This window comes from Sceloporus occidentalis, unplaced genomic scaffold (genome assembly GCF_023333645.1).
Source record: "Sceloporus occidentalis isolate IW3139 unplaced genomic scaffold, rSceOcc1.0.p SCAF_53, whole genome shotgun sequence".
In the NCBI taxonomy this organism is placed as follows: domain Eukaryota; kingdom Metazoa; phylum Chordata; class Lepidosauria; order Squamata; family Phrynosomatidae; genus Sceloporus; species Sceloporus occidentalis.
In genome coordinates, this window is record NW_028317033.1 from 5,007,819 (window position 1) to 5,030,556 (window position 22,738).

General features: G+C 41.3%; 2 protein-coding genes across 2 annotated transcripts; one reads left to right on the top strand and one right to left on the bottom strand.

The window, feature by feature from the left end:
* Window positions 1-599: 599 nt before the first annotated feature.
* LOC149288269 (thymidylate kinase-like) lies at window positions 600-5,333 on the bottom strand. The gene is made up of 5 exons (XM_089492007.1): window positions 5,192-5,333; window positions 3,396-3,504; window positions 2,581-2,671; window positions 1,714-1,911; window positions 600-716 (listed from the first exon to the last, which is right to left on the bottom strand). Exons 1-5 carry the CDS (start codon window positions 5,331-5,333, stop codon window positions 600-602), a joined length of 657 nt encoding a protein of 218 aa, XP_089348133.1.
* A 539-nt stretch (window positions 5,334-5,872) lies between these two features.
* LOC149288270 (inhibitor of growth protein 5-like) lies at window positions 5,873-11,117 on the top strand. The gene is made up of 8 exons (XM_089492031.1): window positions 5,873-5,909; window positions 7,701-7,772; window positions 8,289-8,455; window positions 8,645-8,756; window positions 8,855-8,945; window positions 9,945-10,080; window positions 10,715-10,776; window positions 11,081-11,117. The coding sequence occupies exons 1-8, from the start codon at window positions 5,873-5,875 to the stop codon at window positions 11,115-11,117; spliced, it is 714 nt and encodes a 237-aa protein (XP_089348157.1).
* The last annotated feature ends 11,621 nt before the right edge of the window (window positions 11,118-22,738 follow it).

The window sequence follows — 22,738 nt, forward strand, 5'->3', positions numbered from 1 at the left end:
CTTTTACTTCAGTATCTTACTGACAAAAGATAATGAAAATAGACACCAAAAACATGGTGTATTGATTGGGAATACCAGACAGAATTAGGAGAACATATTTTTAACTGCTAAAATGATGATATTCCCATATCTGCTCATTACACAGAAAGGTAAAATTTAAATAGCACTATCCAGCAAGATTTACATCATTGCCATATGTAAATATATATCTTAAACTAGCCAGAAGTAGCTTCTCATCCTTAAATATGTATTCATTCAACACACTGTGAAGAGTAAAAGCCAAAAATTTCGGACTGCCATGCTCCAGTTGCCCCAAACGCCAACGTAACGGTCCTCCGGGTGGTATAGGGCAGGACGACGACTCTCTCAAGTCCAGTCTTACAGTTCAACAAAGCAAACGAGCGGGTGCACATCCGAGAAAACTGAAATTAACGCCAGCGAAGTAAAATCAAAAGATCCGCTTCCCCCCGAATGTGCACACACTCGTTTGCTTGCTTTGTTGAACTAAAAGCCCAAAAGTGTCTTGAGTGCACAGTGCAGTTGGTGAGATAAAATGCATAACTGCCAGCTGAATAAATATATCAGTCTCTGAATGTATGTCAGTTTTCCTCCCAGAGCTTCCCAATTGGCTTAGTCTTTGCTTCCTGGATGACTTTCTCGCTGAGCTCTGCAATCTCTTTGTGAACATCCTCCATACTCTGCGACGCATCGACAGCCTGAATAAAATAAATAAATATTATATTATATATCTAAGTATAAAAAATACATATATACACGGAGAACGTTTGTGCGAGGAGCAGAGACATTCTCCGCTGCTGCCGGCACTTCTAAGACAAAGCACCAGCGTGACATAACCTTCCAGTGCTCATTCATAGAAGCCCCAGGCGCTGCTGCTGGAAGTACGGCCAGTACAGACCTCCACTAGACACCAGGGAGTCTGGAGCACGGGGGACAAGTCTAGGTATGCACTGGTAAGTCGGGTGGTGGTGGTATAATGGTTTTCTGGAGGCACAGTGCCATACAGGGGGTTAAAAGGCATATCATGGATGTTACGCTGTCACACTTGCACTGTACATCTGTGTTTACGATTTTTATCTTTCAATAAAGAGAATTGAAAGTTTAAAATAAAAAAAAAAAAAAAAAAAGCCATATCATGGAGGCAGAGTGGCATATAGGTGTGTATAAGGAATATCTGGGAGCAGAGTGGCAAATAGGGGTTAAAAGGCATGTGGAGGTGTATAAAGCATATCTTGGGGGCAGTGGCATATAAAGGGGTATAAGTCATATCTTGGGGGCAGAGTTGCAAATAAAAGGAAATTAAAAAAATCATTTCTCAATCATAGCTTTTATTAAATATGAAAAAAAATGTTTACATGTGAATATTTACTAGAACTTTTCTTATAGGGTAGTCTTTATTTAAAAAATTATGCAGTGAAGTCACCATCAGGGGAGCCATCCAGTTCGGGCAAAAAAGTTAAATTAAAGTGTTAGAACAGTGTTGGTCACAAAGAGTACGAAAAATTAAGAACAGTCTGGCCCTTATGGGGTTAAACGCATCATTACTGGTTCTGTCATGGACAGTAAACTGACCCTTTAAGATTGATCCATAGTGAAATCCTATTTACGAGCCAGTGCATACTAAAAAAAAATAAAATAAAAAAAAATGGTCCTGTTTTACTGCTGGGATTTAAAAATTAAACAAAACAAACATACCTTCCAATTGATCGTTTCGTCTTCCATCAGCTCTGCGTAACGTTTCTGCACCTTCATCTGGAAGCCACTTGTTTCGTATCGTTCATTCCCAAATCCACCACGAGCAGCTGCTACTTCTGGACTTACTTTCAGAAAGAGGACTAGATCTGGCTTTGGTAAGCCCACGTCCGGCTGCTTACACCACTTCATACAGAAGTTCTAGGGCAGAACAGTTGTGTTCTAGTTATTGTGGTTTAGTAAGGCAATAAACAAGACCAACCTTTAAAATATGAATAGTGCTTAGGCACAACCCAAGTATTTGATTTAAAAGAAAAAAAAATGTTAAAATGTTCAATTTTCTGTATATACCATTTAAACAGTTAATGAAAATTTTAAGGATGCGCAGTAACTGTGCGCACTTAAGGGGGGGGAGAAAAAAAAAAAAAAAAAAAAAAAGGCATTCCTGATTATATCCCAATGCTAATCCTTTAACCAATGTAGAATACCGATACCAGGTCTGTTTTCTTGCTACTTAAATATGGTGCTGCCCTTCTCCTGGCAGGTGCTTCAAAAGCATCAATGATCGCTCCCGTCGCTCAAGGGGTGTTGCAGTTTAGCAACTTTTTCCATTATATAATTTTTCAGGTCCTTACAGGGTTAAAAAGGCACTGCATACTGGGATAGGACATCATGTTTTGCTGCTCAGTTTCTTAAAGATGCTGCACCAGAGCCAAGTACACTACAGAATATAGCATAGGTTAATACTCTGACGACACAACCCTTTCCAGCACTGCATCATTTTTTGGCCTCTGGATCTTTAGTTTTTCGGTAAAGGTAATCCCTGCAGAGTAAGGCTTTTAGGGAAGCAATATAAAAATTAACACTTACATCTTTGGAACTTGTGAAAGCTACACCAGAAAACGCGTATCTATCCACTATGAGGGTGACGCCGCTCCTCAACTTCTCCAGCATCACTGGACTATGGCAAAAAATAAATACATAAATAAAAAAAAAAAAAAAAAAAAAAAAGAAGTAGTTAAAAGAAAGCAAATAGATCCACAACATTAACAAACAAGAACTAGGAATGTTGAAGAAATAAAGATCATGTAACAAGTTCACCGAAAACACAGAATTAACTCTAAACTCTAACAGCTTCAGATCAGCATGCCTACTCATGTGTATGCAAACGTACGATGTTCTAAATAAACCTCCACATTCATTAGAAGAGAATATATCGGTGAACTGGATACATATCTCTAATTCCCATTAAGAACTGGCCTAAAGTAAATGTTAACCTTCCATACTATCACACAAGTGGGAAAATGTTTAATGTCATCTCAAAGGTCACCCCGGATTGATCTAGTAGGTAGGCAACAAAAATCAATTGTCAGAACAAAGATTCTGTAGTCTGCACGAGCCATCTGGCACACTGGGAAAATGCTCTGTGAGCCACTGGCATACAGCGCCCCATACCGTCCACTTCTTCATCTCCAGTACGGCCCTGGACCCAGGGCAAACTTCAACCTGCATTAAATTGTTTACGTTAAAGCCAACTTCTCAGCCCTACAACATTCGTCATGGTGAGACTCATGCTCAAATAAGTTCATGACTGTTAGAAATAAAATTAGCAGATCGCAGCATCTGTTTTCTCTCATGTCCCCACCCAACCATCAAACCCTCCATGGGGTCTCCATTTGGCTTACACTTGCTCCCAGCGGTTGGCAGAAAACAGCAGATGAACGGTGTGATCTTCGATATTATTTTTCTTTTCCAAGTAGGAGCTGATTAGTTTTCCAATCTCGGTTGTCCTTTCTGTGGAGACAAAAAAACATTTTTACAACACGGTTTACAAACAGCTAAAGTTCATTACATTTAGAAAATTAAGACAGATGGGCAGCAGGTGGCCGGCCAAGAAGCGAGCCCAGCCAGCGGGCCAAGTAAAGGAGCCCAAAACATATCTAATAGACAAAGCCCGGATTGGGAACTGAGCAGAAGCCTTATAAGAGGACCACAGAAAAGATATAGCCAGGGGGTGTGTGGTTTACATGCGCAATGGCCCAAAAATCTTTAAATAGTAAAGAATTTGCACATGGAGTTGGGTTCAAGAGTATAATCACATATGCAATACCACTCCCCCACGTAGAAAAGGTGGTAGATAAATTGAATAGCCTCACATCAGAAGTGGAAGAGGCTTATAGAGTGGGGGGAATTAAACATGCATGGGGCAGGGTTACAGCTATCCTAAATCTAAGATGAAACCAAGGACTGAGTCTTTACATTACAGAAAACGGAGATACTATATAGCCGAATGGTTCTTATCCGCCGTAGAATTCTAGGTTTTTCATATAAAAAGAACGCTGGAGTGGGCTACTTGCCCACACAGGAGCGTGCATTCATTGAGCGGTCCTTGGATGGATAACGGGAAAGGTGTAAGTTTATTTATTTATTTATTTTTTGTCGCTTTATTTTGCACTTAAGCGTAAATAGTGGGTTAGTCCAGGAGAAAAGTTACTTCCATTCCACTCTGGGGACAGATCTCCCAAACGGCGCTCCCGCGGGTAGTTAGAATTGTTACCTTGCTTGGGTTTATCTCAGTCCTGCGTGTCACTGTTTAATTTTCCACGCGATTAGTAATCAGAGCTGCACAACGCACTAGCGTATGGCGTCACTACTAGGAGCCAAAAACAATGAACACACAGCACCTCAGGCACAGAGGTAACGGAGCTCAGGTGGTTACTACTTCCTTTATCTCTGTACGCATCAATAACCCAACATCTGGGACATCATACACCTGCCCCACAGTCGGTCTGCTTCAAAACAGGCCAACTAAGAAGCTGCACAGGCCGTGGCGCTGCTGTCAGAAATTAACGGACCAGAATTTGGCTTAATTTCAATGATTCCAGATATTTGTATGTAAATACACTCTATGCTGCATCCAAAACACAGTACAGAGTCATCTAATGGTGTATGTTGCGGTAAATGACCGCCTGAATCGCAGATACATTGATCAAGAATCAATACATACTGATTACAATGTTTCCAGACTCTTCTTCAGCCCCAGTCCAGTGATTTTAATAACGCCATTCACTATGGCATGCCTTCCAGCATCTACAATAGCTACAGGGACGCTTGCTTCAGTGGGTGTGGTTGGAGGCGTGGCTTTACGAATACCTGTATGTGCTCTTTACATAGAGCTCTATGGAACCGAGGCGTTTATTATAATGACTTATTTACTATCTAACCTGTACACACATTTCTGTTTGTTGCGGCTTTTCAGGCTGTAGAACAGTGCGATAAACTCATACTCATCAAGCATTCTAACAGGGAGAGAAGAGGCTTTGGGGTCGCAATGAGGGTGAGAGATGCTATGGTAAATACACTTAATGAGTACAAAGGGTGCTTTTCAATTGCAGTCAAATACACCTAAAAGGGGCTTCAGAGGCCAAACAGACATCTCAGTGCGGAGTATCTGGCCGCTTAAATTCAGTAACCTCCTTACCTGGGAAACGCAGCCCCTCAGCCCGGTGTCCCCGGTTTGTCAGAGTCTCCACCAGCCGCCGGGCCTGCGTGCTCTTCCCGGATCGGTCAGCACCCTCTAGAACTATCAAAGCTCCACGACTCTCAGCCATGCTCACACACATATATCTGCAACTCCTAGAGATCCAACCAAAGGGAAATAACCCGCGCATTATAAACGTCCAATCACGGCGCGCCGAGTCTTTTAACCCACCAAAGGCCGCGGGACCTAGGATTAACCGTTAAAGTGGAAACAATATATATTAAAACATAAATGCTATTACGAGTCTGACACAAGCAAACATTAGTAGTCTTTGTTAACAACCCAAATAACTTGACTATAGTCCATTTAGCTTTTGCGATTAGGAAGCATTAAGTATTATGTGTTTAGCACTCTCGTAAAGAAACATTCTGACGCCAAAGGATTACAATCCGAACCAATAAAATAATGCCATTTCGCTACAGACTAGCCAATCCGAAAGCTAAATGGGCGGACCTAAAGGCTGATAAGGCTGGTTCACACGGCGCGGGATTCTACTGCTCATGAATATTAATTAACACGATAACCAACCCGCCGATGCGGAAGAGCACTACTCATGAATAATCCAGCACACCGCTGAGCGGGGTTGAGAGCTGCAGGAGCAAGCGGTCGGACTTTGATAACATGGCGACCGCGATGTATCTGGAACACTATCTAGACAGTGAGTAGGGGACACGGGGCGAAAACAGGAAAGAGCGAGGGGAACGCCGTTAGGCGGGATGGGAAACGAGTGTAATAAGGGAAGGCATAGGGTGTAATTAAAACTGCGTCACCAGTTTGCGGGCGCGCACTCCCGTATCTCCCATTAGAGCGTAATGACGGAGGTGAAGCGCGTAGTACGTATCGTCGGGCTTCCCCGCCCACTGCAAAACTTTATTTATCATTTTCAATGCATACAAGCCGTCAGTAGCGTACGACTGATTCTGTAACTTTTTGGGGAATCCGGAGTACTTTTTCTCTGCGGGTTACTTGTGTATGTTGTGTCCCGATGAGTGGGCGTCCACGTGCCCCAAGGATTAAGATCTCCCATTGGCGCTTATTATTAACGCGTATTAGAGGGGCTTTAGAATACATTTTTAGCAGTGTTACAGCTCCTTTACTTCACTATACATTATGGCGGGCCGGCCCCAGAGAGCTTCCGCAGGAAGAGCTTGGCTGACCCTGTATAATGCATAGTCAGATCAGTGGCATTTCTTCAGTCTCCTCGCCTATTGAGTTATGCGTTATACAGAGCCAGCTCAGTCCTTCCTTATGAAGAAACCTGCCGGTGTTCGCCCTTCATAATGAATATTCGAGTGAGGGAGTTGAAACCACAGCTCTCCTTTTAGTGAATAAGTACCAAAGTAGCCAACTGAATCTAGTGCACCTGCTGTTGGTACCTGCGCATACATACCTCCCAACAGTCTTGTTTTTTACAGTACATTCACAGTTTTCATGCACTTCCCTGTTGTCCCTCTTTTGTGAATGGCGGATATCCCTTTACTGGCCCAGGAAGCTGTAAAAGCAACAGTGAGCAGTGTGCTCTGTTGCAAACCCCACACAGTATCCTCGCCATGCTCTGCCGCTGATCACTGCAAAGAGGCTATTCAGGTGAGGTGGGTTGGTAGCTGCATGCCTGGCCACATCCCCTTCTAATGCAGGCCACACCCCTAATACATGCCCGCATTTGAACACGTGAAATGTCCCAGTATACACGCATACATGCGCATGATACAGCATCTGAAGCATTTCATGGGTACCCCAAATCTATACCCAGAAGACATATGGGCCAGGATAGGCTGAATGCCCCCCACAAGGGCGTAGTTGTCGGCGACAAGCAGCTGGTTGCTGCCACGTGCAATTATGATGCTGCCCACATCAGACATGTTCGTGGCCGGGGGTATTTGGAGTCCCAAGGAAAAGCCATTTATAGTTAACCATATGTTTGCAGTGTGAAGAATATAACAAGAAAACAAAAAAAGCCCCCGTTTAACTTGTTTTACTTTAGGATTTCTTCTGCACGTTGTATGTTGCTACTGAATAAGCCCTCGGTTTATGAGGGGAGGGATGCCCCGGATAGTCGGCGTTGTGTTTTTTGAGGTCTCCTTGCTGTCTGTGTTATTGAGACGGTTTCCAGAGGAAAGCCTGAATTTTCTATGCGGCAGTAGAGCGGTGCAGAGGCGCTGGCGGTTACAGAGCGACAGCATTACCAGGTCTCGCCTCCTGTGCCAGGCTGTGGGCCGGTTTTATAATGTCTTAAGTCCTTATGTGCCAAGCGGTTAATATGAATAAGGGGTGACTGGGAGATAACCATAAGCTCGAGCAGGAACAGGACAGTTTGCTTGTATGTTTGGCGACAATGTGCCCGGCTTGACGCAGCCAATCATCTTTATCAGGTAGCGAGGTGTCGGAGGAGTTGCTCGTCAGAACAAAAAGCTGCTGGATGACATTCTTACGATTATTTTTTTTCCAGGTATAGAAAATCTGCCATGTGAGCTTCAGAGAAATTTCCAGTTGATGAGTGACTTGGACCAGAGGACAGAAGGTTGGTGACTGAAACAGCACTAGTGATAAAAAGGCTTCATCGAGAGAAAAAAAAAATATGAGTAAACGAACTTAAATGGCCAGTTTGGTGGCCAGCAAAGAATACGTATTAAAGTACTTTTTATATGCATTCTTCTGCTCAAAATACTAATCGTACTTCTCTTTAGGGGAAGTTGCAGCGCAAAGCCCTCCACATCGCTCTCTTTTTCGCTCTCGGATTGGCGGCGTTCCCATTGAAATCCTGTCTGCATGTTGGGCTCATCTTTTTATAGAATTTGATTTTTTTTCATTCTTTAAAAACAAAATGCTACTTATGAACATGCAGACACGTTTTTATTGCAAATGCCTTATAAGCTTCCATATCGTATGTAAACAGATACGGCATGTTTGTAGCATCTGGGCATTCTTAAATTGTTAATTTGCAGCTGTAAAAACGCTAGATTTGGGTAAATTTGACAGTTTAAACATTTCTTGCTGGCTTTGCAGTTAAATATCTATATATCTTTGTTTGGAATAGATAAAAAGAAAGAAATAGATGCACTGGCTAGCGAGTACATTGCCAAGGTACGGGACTTCTCCCCGGAGCAGAGAGTGCAGCATCTTCAGCGCATCCAGAATGCCTACAGCAAGTGCAGAGAGTACAGCGATGACAAGGTGCAGCTGGCCATGCAGACGTATGAGATGGTACGTGCCGCCTGCATCCCCGAATACAGTCCCTCCCATGTAACGATTGCTTGCCATATTTATCTCAACAGAGCTTATCATGGCTTATTTATGTGACGACGTGGATTCATTTTCCTGTCATCTATTGCGGATGTGTAGCAGCTTATTTGAGGTGTTCTGGCTAACGTCATTTGCTTCTATGCCCAAAAGGTGGATAAGCACATCAGGCGACTGGATGCGGATCTGGCACGCTTCGAAGCTGACCTGAAGGAAAAGGTGGAAGGAACCGAGTTTGACAGCCCGTCTGGACGTGGAATAAAGAGTGAGCCTCCAATTTGTTCTTAGTAATGGGCAAACTGCCAAATGGATGCTGTTAATCAAAAAAATGCCCACATTTAAACACGTTGTTCCCTTCATCAGAGAATCGCAGCCAAAAGGATAAACGAGGTTCACGAGGTCGGAGGGTGTCTGAGGAAGATACTGTGAAGAAAAAGAAGTTGAAAGGAGGAGTGTAAGAGACTTTTACTGACTGCACATTGCTTCTCGAAAGTGTAGGAAGTAGACCCGAGCTTAGACCACAAAACCAAAGGTTTCGTTTTCTGTAACGGTTTCAGCCATCTGGGAAAAATGTGTAACGTCTCTAAAGGATAAGATTCAACATTATCCTTTGGCATCCACACCAGCCCCTGGGCATATCACAAGGCTTTGGAACCGTGCAGTGCTATCCGGTCACTACAGGCTTGGATATCCAAATGAGATGGCGGGGTTATTGTTGGAATACAATGCCCATGTTCACTAGCACACCTTTTGGGCTTGTGGCGTTATAGGAGTAAATAATGGCTTTTTTGCAGTTTTGCTCTATAATGTTGCCCAATTGTAGCGTTTCATGGCTGATAAAACCCATTCAGCCCATCTAGAGACGCGAGCAGTAATCATTCCTTGGTCTTGTTCTAGATTCAGGATAGCTTTATGTCTCTCATCCATGTTTAATATACTCCTTTCTATCTGTGTGTGTGTGTGTGTGTGTGTGTGTGTGTGTGTGTGTGTGTGTGTGTGTGTGTGTGTGTGTGTGTGTGTGTGTGTGTGTGTGTGAGACATTGACTTCTGGCGTACTATGGAGAGCTAAATATCTTGATCTCTCCAACATGGGAGCACTGTATTCATGCATTCTCTGCCCCAATGCATTCTGCTTACGTGAGGAAGCATACTTTTCCCCCCCAAGTGCCATAGAAAGTTTCTCCTTGGTCATACAACACAATGCTGTATACAATAGACTTGGGCAAATGTACCAAATGCAATTCAGATAATTAGTTCTATTCATTTTCATAAGGCGGTATAATAAAAAGTCAGGGCTAGTAAAATTATGTTGTGTCGCTGTCTGAAAACATTATGCAAAACTAGAACTGTTTAAAAAAGAAACACTATTTTTTAAGATTTCTTAATCTAGTAAGAAAATGTTGGTATTTCCACTGTAAACATTGTTGTACTGACTGTACTTTTTGTCTTGTAGGACATCGTATTCTGATACAGTACTCCCGATGCACCCCTCGGATGTCTTGGATATGCCTGTGGACCCCAACGAGCCCACGTATTGCTTGTGTCACCAAGTTTCTTATGGCGAAATGATTGGCTGTGACAATCCAGACGTACGTTTTCAGTTGTGCCTTTATATGGAAATCTTCTTGCAGTAGTGCTTTTTGGGTAGTTTTTGGGACTTGCCTATAGCTTCTTAATAGTTAAAATAAAATGGTGATTTTTGAGCGGTTTTCCAGCTAGGTAACTGACTTTATTTTATTACATGATTCATTGTTAATCAGAACAAAATGGTCTTCAGGTGCTCAGAAAGACAATGACATGTTTATACATGTATAGTATGAACAGCAGTAAGATTCCATCTTTATGTAGGGGTTCAGTAGCTTTTGTGCAAAACATAAATAAATTGCGGACTAATCTGGCCCATGTAATCTGCCAGTTAATTTTGTATTTGTGTTGTTGGACTCGCCAACATCTCCATTCAACTTAACGAGAGCCATTTACTTTTGAATGACCTGCTCGTTTAGTTGTATGGCATTTGCTTTCTAACTGCATTCACGTATTTCCAATGCATTTTGTCCTAACATGTGAGACCAGTGGGAGAGCTTTGCGTGTCATTTAACTGCATCATACACGGCCAGCAAAGCCTGGATACATCCTTTAAAATTCATAGTGACGTTGGTGCCTTAAAATTTATGTTTGGCATAATAACTCAAATTGACATTGCGTATGTATTTTTATCTTCAGTGTCCCATTGAGTGGTTCCATTTTGCTTGTGTAGACCTCACCACCAAACCTAAAGGGAAATGGTGAGTATTTCTCTTCGCTGACGCCTGAATATTCCACAGACAAGTTCTACATGGCTCGTGAGAACAGAGCTCTGAGTGTGACTTTTATGACATTTATTCTGATACAAAAGGAAAGAATTATGCTTTTTAGTTCAATAAAGGTAAAAAGAAAAAAAACCTAAACTTTTGTAGCTTGAAACCGGATTTTTAAGTACATTTGACACAACACAGCAGGTGTAAAATGTACCTCCCTTTAAGAGTTTTAAGTATATAAAGAAGTCTGTATTGTAGAGCATTTGATGAATAGATTCTTTCTCCTTCCCAGGTTCTGTCCCCGGTGCACCCAGGAGCGGAAGAAATGATCGTAGCGCCCTATCAACTTGAGCTGTTAAATTGGTCTTTACTACTTCGATGTTCACTGTTTCACTTTGTATAATCCCAGACATTTTGTCCTTTTTGGAAGGTTTCATAGAAGCAGACAATCTTTCCCTGTGAAACCGCACTGACTGTAGATCTCTTCCGTAGGAGGGTTTGCACTTTGTAAATGGTATATGTTTTTATTTTAATTTTTTTGTCATGTTCAGATTCCATCCAAAGTTCATACAACAACCAAAATTACGGACGATGGGAGTATGTTAAGTAGAAAGACAGAATAGATGTAAGCAGCAAATGCATTAACAGATCTTTGATAAATGTGCAATGACAGCAAGGGATGACATAAGAGCTGGAGTATACTGATTTACCCATATGGTAAAGACTTGTTACATCAGAAAAGTCCATAGTTGCATCTGGTTTAATGAAAAGCCGTCGTGTTCCATAGCGTTATTTTTTAATCCTTCACCTTATCGACAGGCTTTGTTTGAAATGGAGAATAGCAAGAATGTGTACAGTTTATTTTTATTTTCATATAAAGACACACAATACCTATTAAGCTGATTGCCAAAATTAATTTAACCGTTCATATGATTGAATGTCCCTGTAGAATGCTGCCATTCTCCCTGTTTTTATTTTCTACATGTAAATATAAAAATATATATAAGAAAAAATAGAGAGAGCGATATCTAGATATATATGGAGATCAGTTTATATCTACAAGTATTCTATTACATGCAGATCACCTAGTGGCTGAAAATTCGTGACAGAAATGGCATGGTTAGGTCTTACTCACACTCACACACACACTCACACACACATATATTATATATAAAATACATATATATTTTTCCCTGTAACTTCTGGGAGACTGATGAATAATTGCATAACAAAGAACTTCCCAAAAGAAAAATGTTGCTCTATTTCATGCATTTCTCGCTTTATGTATTTTCAGTTGAAGTATATGCATTCAAAATGTTTAACGGCATCTGTATATTTCATATGACCTGCCAGACTTTACGTCGGTGTATGCTTTATTTCTCGGTTACACTGTGTGTGTTCTAAAATGCACCAGTCCAAGTGGATAGATTTAAAAACTTGATGTATGTCTTGATGTACGGACTGTTTTCTGCTTTCTTTATGGCTAGCCGTACCAGCATGCTTTTAGATTTGGTGCATACCGCATAGTTGAACGGCTCCCGTGCAGAAAGGTTGAGACCGGTATATATTATTCTGTACTACTATTTCTGTTCGGTTTTCTGCGACCCAAAGGACTGGAGCTGCACGCTACTGGCTTAAACAATACTATGATGGACAAACCACTTGTAAGAAAATCCGATCTTAAAGATTTGGAATTGATTAGTGATAATATCCTTAAAGCTCAGTTATGCCAGATGGTGATTTTGTAAATATGAAACCAGATCTGTACCTACATGGCAATATTGGGCAGTTCTAGACTACAAAAATGAGTCCTATTACATCTTAAATAAGGGTAACTCTCAAATGCCACAGCCTCTACAGATTTGTCTAGTGCCCCCCACCTTGAAACCTATTGTCTCTGCTGTTTAAAGAGCCTCTAAATGTAATTGTACCTGTTGCATTTTTAACTTAGAAACTATTTTCTCACGTTTTACCTGCTTGAAGTGGAAGCAACAGTTTCATCAGTTCCATTTGTCACCGTCTGCTCACTTATCCTAAAATGTAAGGCTGTCCCAGTGAAAAACACGTTGTAATACCCCCATGTTCAGTACCGTGCAGAGTACCGATAGGAGACTCTATCATAGGCATCTGGAGTGGGTAAATGCATGCTTGCAGTGTCTGCCCGCTGTGTCCGATAGAAGTTGGGAAGCAACAAGGTAACTGTCCAGTGGAATACTGCTTGTTTGATTTAAAACATTTTACATGAGGAAAACAGTTTGATTCACTGATACCTAGAAGGAAAAATGGCCGACTGCTACTTGAAAAGTGATAAGCAATCTCCAGTTTCATTTTCCGATAGCTTAAAATAGTGGTTTGAAAAAAGGGTTTTTAATCTCAAAGTAACTTTTTTTTTTTTTTTTGGCCAGGGATATCATTTTTATCAATAAATCCTTTCCAGTTATGCAGATTCCAACACTGATCCAGAAGAGAAACATGACTAGTTTTAGTATTTTGCTCATTTAGGAAAAAAATATACAATATCCACATATATATTTTTAGATTAAATAGAATGTGTCGTATGTTAAGCTCCAAAGATTTTTGATTACAGGGATCTTCCCCAATGAGCAACTTAAGTGCAATTTGTAATTAAAATAACTCTAGAAAAGTTATTATAATCTGACATTTAAATTGTATTCTACAATAACATGGAGAGTGTTCCTGACACTGTCCCGATAAAAATACTGTTACATGATATTTTTTCTGAGAACCCTTTATTGAATTTGGAACCTAACCTGGATGCTGTAGTGTATGTTGCCACCAATCATACCCAATCATCCATAATTGAGCTTTAGGCGCTGTGAAAATGATAGCATAGGCATTTATTTAAAATGCCAAAATAAAAATACATTTACCATGCTATTCACTAAAGATCTCTGATTTAACTTGTGTATATATTATATAATATTTCATATATATATATGTACACGCCGGGCCAGTCATGATCTTCCTGTAGTGTTTTGTACAATCAAGGAGCTGATATCAGAATTCTGCTGTAGTAAATGCACCGCATCGTGTGTGTGTAGTTGCGCAATAAATGTAAATACTAAACAGCATCCCCTTAGTACTCATTAGAAATTTAACATCAACTCCCTTCAATTTAAGGAACATACTGCATAAAAAAGCATCAATAAATCAGTATATGGTGAGTTGTTGAGGTATTTGGGGGCTGCTGTTATAAAGTATAGTTTGGAGTTTTAATATGTTGTACATTCACACTGTAAGCACGGTAGTGGTTTGCAGTCCCGTAAGTATTTGTACTTTGCACAAAGGTGTTAAAAAAAATAAAAATTAAAGTTTATTAAAGAGAAATAACTTTTTATGACAGATCACTCTGATGGCAGAAAATGTGGTTAATATCTTATTACAAATGTTTATTGAAATATTCAATAATGCTGGAATGACAATATTGTATTTTTGGATAGTATTGCATTGAACTGTCACTCATAAATAAAATATTTTTGTGCTATGTTGTCAAATATTAATATTGTAAGACCTCCCTTTGTAAAGAGGGCACTGCACTACTTGTCTGTCCGTATCTTCCCTGCTTGTTGAATAGTTTTCTCATTTGTGAAATATATAATACTTTGGAACTGAAATGACTCATTGCCTTTCTGTATCTTTTATAGATGCTTCATTTGATTTAGAAGCTGGTTTATAATAGCAGAACGAGGAATGGACTAGGATCAGTATACATATGATGGTGCTATATAAAATAATATAGGCTTGTAAATGACACACAGCCCTGCTTTATAGACAGTGGTTCTCAAAGCAGGCCTTCGTGGGTATTTTAAAATGTAGGTCAATCAGTTTCTAGGATCAATTTAAAGGGACACCCCAGTCATCACGTGTACGCACGTTCAAGCACATGCTAGCTGAGAGGTCCCTTTTGCAGATGCTTTGGGGGGGGGTTCTACATAATCTCACCCCAGCTGTTTTACTTGCAGAACAGATCTCCTTAAATGTGATCCCAAGTCCGTTCACTCAGACGTGTGTGCAGCAATTTCAATGGGAGAGCTTTCCAGCCACTGGCTTCTTCAAACAGCCAATCGGTGCTCAGTTTGCAAAAGGGAAATTATGCAATTAATAACCGGTGTGAAAATCCATCTGTTTGCACATTATTAGATTATTATGCAGTATGCGTATCCGAAGCATACATTGATGTTTACGGATTCTGGAAAGCAATGCTTACGCATGTTATGAAGAGATTTGAAAAGTGAAGGACACAACGATACATATGAACAATTGAAGTCTTTAATATAGCCTGCAAGCTTTTGCGTTTGCAACACTTGTTAATTCATTTGACACACAGTTTGCATCTTGTGTATCCAGCTGTTTGTTAAAGTAGCACTCCAGCCTTCATGCACGTAGATTAAGGGATGAGCAGGGAACGGAAAACTAATTGGCCAACAATCAACTGACAAATGTGTCCGAATTGTTTTTGGCCCATTTCCACGTCGAATGGGCATACAGATGCAGTCAGTGTGGGTAGGTGAGAGCTATTTACAGTTCTAATGGTGAAGCTTGGTAGATGTCTGGTGGTAGGGAGTTCCAAAGATATGGAGGTGTGAAGGAGGATTTTGAAGGCGATGTGATATTTTATAGGACGGGGGCATCGATGTTAAGAACTTGCACCGATACATCTGTATATCTACTTGTATTACTTGTTGAACTGTAAAAAGCTGCTTAGTGTTTTGTAGAGGGGTTTTAGAGTTCTCTGGTGGAATGAGGGCGCAAGTCGATTCCTTCATTAATCCAAGTAATAATAGAACGATGACTCAACGTGATCAACTTAGCATTTTAAGCATGTGATCAGTCAGTACCTTTAATTATGAGTGAGTTATTAAGTCTCCATTTTATTACGGTCCTGCCAAGTCCACTGTTGTTCAGTGCGTCCCAGAATATCTGAGTGACCTTTGTGTGGTTGTCCATGTCTGTAAGAAGCAGAAAGGAGAACTGGTATTTTGATAAGATGTATTCTGCGGACCGATGATCTATTTCAGGTCTTAAGGCAATTCAGGACTGATGCACTGAGCCTAAGGGGAAGCCGAGCGGAACTTCTTGCCCAGGACGTTTGCTTTGCACCATCTTTGTGTAGGTAACTTTAAAGAATATTTGCAAAAAAAGCGGTAAATGTTGAAGGGAGGAAGAGAAAAAACTTTGACTCCTCAAAAAAACCTAGTTTTCATGGTTTTATTTATTTCATAGGGCGGGGGAGGCTAGCAAGTGTATGATGTGTAATATAGTTATATTTTTAGTATATACTCTTAAGATTGTGTTTATAGTATAACCCCTTAAGGACCGGGCTCATTTTTCGTTTTGTACCCTGTGGGACCGAGGCTGTTTTAATACTTTTGTGGTGCTTGTGTTCAGCTGTAATTTTCTCCTCACCCATTTAGTGTACCCACATAAGTTATATATTGGTTTTTTTCAGGACAAGATGGGCTTTCTTCAGATACCATTATTTTGATCGTATCATCTTATTTACTATAAAAAAAATAAAAAAAACATGGTGAAAAATTGAAAAAAAACACATTTTATGACTTTTATTTGAAAAATCTTTTACTCACCTAAAAAAGCAAGTAAAAAAACTAGCTAAATAGATTCTACTACTTGTCCTGAGTTTAGAAATACCCAATGTTTTTATGTTTTTTTGCTGTTTTTTGTAAGTTATAGGGCAATAAGTACAAGCAACGTTTTATGATTTCCAAATCTTTTTTAACAAATCTGGTCATTCTGCCTCCATCTTCTCTTTGGAACATCTTTGAAGCCGGTTAACTCAATTTAACCCATTCAAACCATATATTTTTGAAAACTAGACACCCCAGGGTATTCCAAATGCTGTTATTTTAACCCTTTCCATGCACCAATTATACAACTACACTTTGTCAAACTTTGTAATAGTAATTTTTTTTCACACAAATTGTACTTTAGTTATAGATATACAGGTTCTGGTATATGTCACTGTCAAACAACACCCCAATGTGTGTTCAGGAACATCTCCTGAGTGCAGTGATACCCGACATGCATGGATTTGTCGTGTTGTTTGAGATTTAAAATGCCACATTTGGGAAGTGCGCTTTTTTTGTCCATTTTGGAAAGTCTGTACCTATGCCCTATCTTTGAGCTCAGCCACTCCAATTTACCCCATCAGCCATTTTTTTTTTATATTAGACACCCCTTGGGTATTTGAAGTGCTTTTATTTTAACTCTTTGTTGAGATTTTTGAGAAACTTTAGCACTTGCTCAAAATAATAAACTTTATTTTTTTATTTTATTAATACTTTTTTACACATTTTGCTGGATGGTTCATCTAGTGACATCACTGCATAATTATTTTTAAATGTTAGCACTTTTAATTTTTTCCAGATTTTTTTTTTTTTTATATTTTACTAATCACATTGTGATTAGAAAGCTGGGCTCCATTGACTTGCATGATTGAATGCAGTACCTGTATTCAACCTGCAAGTGGAGCCAGAGTTCTCTAGACCATCTAGCGAACTTTAAAAACTTGTTCGTTTCTTTTACAGGGCGGCCGCCATCTTGTTGATGGCGAAGAACACCGGCAGCTGCGGCTGTGACCCCTCTCCGGAGCGGTCACAGCCCACCCAGAGGTAAGTGTTTGGTGTCGCTGGATGCCTCCTGATCGAGGCATTCCAGCGACACCATTTCAGTTTAGGAGGCGATCGCTAAACGCTTTTAAAACGGGCGTCCGCCGCCATACAATGTATGGCGGTTGTTGACGCCTCGGGGAGGGGCCAGACATGGCCCCCGATGCCGATCTCGGCGTTACTGAATGCCTCGACATCGAGGCATAACAGTAACGCCGTTTAAGCGAAGAAAGTGATCGTTGATCACTTTCTAAGCTTATTTTACTTTTTGACGGTTCAGGACCTTCAAAGGTCATTTAGTGACCTTCATGTCATGACGGTCCTGAACTGGCAAAGGTCGCGAAGGGGATAACACTGCAGATATATGCGTAAATACTTTCACAAAACATTACAAATAAAATATGCGCTATCACAGCAGATAAGACCCAGTCCGCCTAGTCTGCGGTCTTGTCTTAGAGTCAGGATAGCCACACGGTACCATGCCTGCCTAAATTCTCTTATCCAGTTAGCCTCCAACACTGCAGGAAGGCTGTTCCCCTTTTCTACCACTCTCTTATTATTACCACTATGTGCATTTTAATCCCAACCTCTGGTTTTGGAAGTCTTTGGCGTGTCACTGCAATGCATACTGCAAGTACAGTGATGCATATAAGGATTTGTCATGGATGGCTGGCCCGGGGCTGGTTGTCTCTCGTATTAACCCGGCCCCAAGGGCTGGAGCTGCACAGATCCTTCTCAGCTGTATACCTGATCACTGAGACATACCCTTTGGCATGGTCTATGCTAGGCTGTGGGGTATGGGCGGGCCCAGAAGCCTGCGTCCTTCATACTGTCGGCAGCACCGGACCGGAAGACCCACGCAGGTTTGTATCTGTGGGATAACTTTATTATTCAGTCGGAGAGTTGGAGGTGTCCTTGGCCACCACCTGCCATAGACATTATTACACAGAAACGTGATCACGGGGGCTTCGTAGACGATTATAATGGGCGCTTATCGAGGCTGCCTATAGCAGTGCAGATACTATGCGCGGTCAGTGGCGATAGAAACCACCGAATCCGCGCGTAACGTCGGGGTGAGGTTTAGCGTTATACAAATCATATACAGTTTAGAACGCAAAAGCGCATCGTAAGGCGGAAGTAGAAAGTGACCCACTTGTCTCCTATGCACCATCAAGCGCCAGTCTTACTCCGCCTCAGCGTCTAATAGTCCAATAGAACATTAGCTCTCTGGGACATCGGGAGGCTTCAGATGGTACGTATTCAGGAATTGGCTAACGCTCAGAGGCTGGCGGGTATGAGTTTTGTGACGCGTCTGTTGCTCGGGGTTACTAGCGGTCACTCGATTGGTTGGTTGGGAGTTGTTTATTCAGCTTTGTAGCATGGCGCCTGTAATGTACGCGGAGGCGGCGGAAGGCACTTGGGTTACATACCCCCCCCTTCCCCCTCACTCCATCTCTTCCGCTAATGTCCTGCTTCTCAAGGAGCGCAGAATGTTTGCTCAGTATGAATGTCTTCTGTAGCTGCAACAGTCGCAGTAATATGTAGAGAAATACCAGGAGAGCTGTTCATTGAACCATGTATAATAAATATATGATTATTTTTAGTGCCTTGCATAGTTGTATTATTCACTATTAATAGGTCACAAAGGTACATAAAATGTAATGTTAAATCCCCGGCCCTAGCCTCCTGTCTGAAACAATTGTTCCTCTGTTTATATATAATTTATATATATGCAGGGTTTTGGGGGTACATTTACGGCGGAGGGGGATTTTTGTTTTAATTACTTGTGAATAAAAGGTAACTTTTATAATCACGTATGCCGAATCATTAATAGTAATCAGGCCTGGACTGGGACAAAAAATAGGCCCGGGCATTTAAGCCAGAGCAGCCCATTTTTATTTATTAATTTATTTATTTATTGTTAAAGCCCACCCTTCATGTACCATCTTTGCATTTACTCACTCATTCACACAAATCATTAACACATTCATTAATGCAGTCTCACAAATCATTCAAGCAATTCATCCACACATGAATTCATTAATTGTCATACGCATTCACACAATTCATCCACACATTTATTCATTCATTCTCATACGCATTCACACTATCCCTTCTCCCCATCTTATCTGCCCCTTCTATGTTCCCCCTTTTCACTATGTACCCCCAATCCCAATTTCTCACTATCTAACACCCCCCTCCCCCTACTTACCTTGTTGCGGAGCAAGCAGCAACTGCGACCGGGCCCGCGGCAGGGCCGGATTGATTTAGGGGCCTGATGGAGCTGGAGCTCCAGGCCCCTACCCTATGCGGTCTCCACGGCCGCATTAACGCAGGGCCCCTTAAGCCTGCCGCAACTGCGACCAGGTCCGCCACTCTAAGGGGCCGGGAAGCCTCCACCAGGGCCAGCCTTAGGGGGTCTGCGGCCGCACAGGGCTTAAATTAAAACATCGGGGGGGGGGGGTTTAACTTTATTTAACATCCTCCAAATCCTCTAAATAAAGAAAAAAAAACAAAAAACCCGATGTTTTAACTTAAACCCTGTGCGGCACCACCACCCGTAAGGCCGGCCCTGGTGGGGGCTTCCCGGCCCCGGTCGCAGTTGCGGCGGCTTAAGGGGCAGGTGCCCCTTATGCTCTGCGTTAATCAGGCCGCGTAGGCCCAGTCAGTCCGGTCCTGACTGGGCCTATTTTAAGGTAGGAGCCTGGAGCTGCAGCTCCATCAGCCCCTAAATTAATCCGGCCCTGCCGCAAATGCCCGGTGTGCCCAATGGCCAGTCCGGGCCTGATAGTAATCTTTTGAGGGGTACCCCCTGGTGTATCTCTTTTCATTGGACACACCAACATTAGATTCAGCTGTAGCTCTTACCTAATAGCTGCTGGACGATACCCTACTGAGTAATGTCCCATACCCCACAAAACAATGATGTTCTACTGTGTACTAAAAATTACTCGGGTTAAAAGGAGATGAATTAGTCACACGTCATCTAAATGATATAAGTACACATTGTGTTTAAGTTGGTGGGATGGCTTTCAAGAAGTCACATGCTGTAGTAAATTTGCGTCCATTGTACAGCGCTACGGGATTTGATGGAGCTATATAAACCAAATAATAATAATAATCGTGAACTCATCGTGAACCTTCAAGTAACCTGCAGACCCCTTGCTTAGTCAGTATTTCTCTAGAAATGGAAATCTAGCCTCTTGTCCATTCGTGCTTTATTCCGGAAGTGCAAGGTTTATAATTGGTTGTTTGTGCTCTATATGCTAACAGTGATTACATTGAATTTAAAGGTACAGTCTACTGCCCCAAACAGCCTCACCAACAAAAAACGCACATTAGGGTTCTTACTAAGTAAGACTGAACCGTCCCCCCTCTTGCTAGTTTTGGATGCTAGAAGCAGCCATTCGCTGGCAGGGAAGTGCTTTCTTAGAACTCAGTGGGATTGATGCATTTGAATAGGGGGTCTTGGAACCCCCTGGAAACTGACAGCTGTCTTGCGGTGAGTATCTATGCATGCGCATTGGTGAACAGGAGATCTGGCAAAGCAAACAACTGGAAGGCAAAGAAAAGCACACAGCACACATATGTAACTGCACACAAGCACATTCACATATTAATGAATACAGTGGCTTTTAAATTTGGAATAGTCTGGAACATGATCCCAGGATGGAAGGGAGTAACCACTCACAGGACATTGCTCTGAAGTGCGATTACTTTGTTTATTGTGCAAATCATTTGCTAGACAGATACAATATTGATCGGCACCATATCATTTTGCACCATATTTGCACGGATTCAGGTACATTTTCTCTACCCCCACTTCCCTTATACAGTGTGTATAATTTAAACCGTTTAGTGTTCCATTGTATGCACCATTACAAAAATTGGCAGGACACTAGTAATTTACTTATATAGATCAAAATGTTCCATGGGCACTTGCTGACTCAGTTAGGTGATAGAGACAGCTGTGGAATCCAATGTAGATTTTATTTTTTTTTAAAGTGTTTTAAGTTGTGCTGATCAAGTAAGGCAACAGTACATAAGACAGGCAATCAATTTAGGACCTCAAGTCTCTATTTTGACAATTCAGAATAACTGAATAATTCAGTATATATATATATATATATATATATATATATATATATATATATATATATTTGAATTTCATGAATACAGAATGCAAAAAAGCCAATCATAAAGGAACTTAGCGGTAACTATGCTTTTTTGTAAGCGGATGATTACTTAATATATATAATAATATATATTACTTAAATATGAACCCTTTAATGGTCCATCAAAAACATTCTGTTGTAGCATTGAAGTAAGGATTTTGATGTACCAGTGATAAAAGCACTGTTTGGGTTAAAATATATCGTTAATGCATACCCCCTAACATCTATCTAGACACCTGGGTTAGGGGATGTGGACGTCAGTGGGCGATCCCCCTGACACTGGTGGGTGTTGTGGCTGATGTCGCAGGACACACCCCAATTTAAGGGGGGAAATGGCTCTTCTGTGACCTGGAGGATTTGGGTGTCAACCTGGAGAACCAGAGAAGCAGCGCTTCTCCCAGAGTATCCAGGGAAAACCTGGAGAGGTCCCAGGTATGGCTGTGAGGTGGCTACATGGAACACCACAGACCTCCATTTATCTTACAGCTCCTTGGGCTGGTCGGGGGAGATCAGAGGATCTTCTCAACTAGCCCATGATCCCCACTGCCTGGAAATCACGACTGTCCAATGAAGACTTTGACACTAGGTGTGAAATTATTTCTATAAATATATTATGCATGGGTAACATTATTAGTCATGTCCTTACAAACTGACAATGTCTACTAGGAGTAGCCTCCTGGCTCCAAGGGTCTCACCAGCTGGACACACTATCTGCCTTATTACAGACTGATTCCTCTGTCCAGCACCACCACGAGGTGATCTTTCAGCGGGTCATGTAATGTGAAATCATGTCACCCTGCTGTAGTAGCGCAGCAGCTCCCGTGTTTTATGGCTGGCTCCTGCATTTGTACACATGTTAACAATTTCATTTTAAGTCAACGAATAAAGCAAAATTTGGTGCCATTCCTAACTTAAATAAACATATCCATAAACAAAAAAGTGTAACAGGACATAAAGTGTATGCTCCCTAACTGTATATTGCTGTTTTTTGTATAAATATTATTCTGTTCTTCTATTTATAGTTAATAAACAAAATAGTGTGACCCCCCCCCCAAGAAAATCCCGAATGCCTTACTTCCACTCTAACAGAGTTCCAGCCAGCAATTATCTTCAGTCTGTCTAATCCAT

What these genes read in the sequence shown, in the direction of transcription:
- LOC149288270 (XM_089492031.1), top strand. Translation starts at nt 5,873, where the DNA reads ATGGCGACCGCGATGTATCTGGAACACTATCTAGACA. An exon ending in CTTGGACCAGAGGACAGAAG is followed by an intron (nt 7,773 to 8,288) that starts GTTGGTGACTGA and finishes TGTTTGGAATAG; the next exon opens with ATAAAAAGAAAGAAATAGAT. An exon ending in TTGGCTGTGACAATCCAGAC is followed by an intron (nt 10,081 to 10,714) that starts GTACGTTTTCAG and finishes TTTTATCTTCAG; the next exon opens with TGTCCCATTGAGTGGTTCCA.
- LOC149288269 (XM_089492007.1), bottom strand. Translation starts at nt 5,333, where the DNA reads ATGTGTGTGAGCATGGCTGAGAGTCGTGGAGCTTTGATAGTTCTAGAG. An exon ending in GCCAACCGCTGGGAGCAAGT is followed by an intron (nt 2,672 to 3,395) that starts GTAAGCCAAATG and finishes TTTTTGCCATAG; the next exon opens with TCCAGTGATGCTGGAGAAGT. An exon ending in ACGAAACGATCAATTGGAAG is followed by an intron (nt 717 to 1,713) that starts GTATGTTTGTTT and finishes TATTTTATTCAG; the next exon opens with GCTGTCGATGCGTCGCAGAG.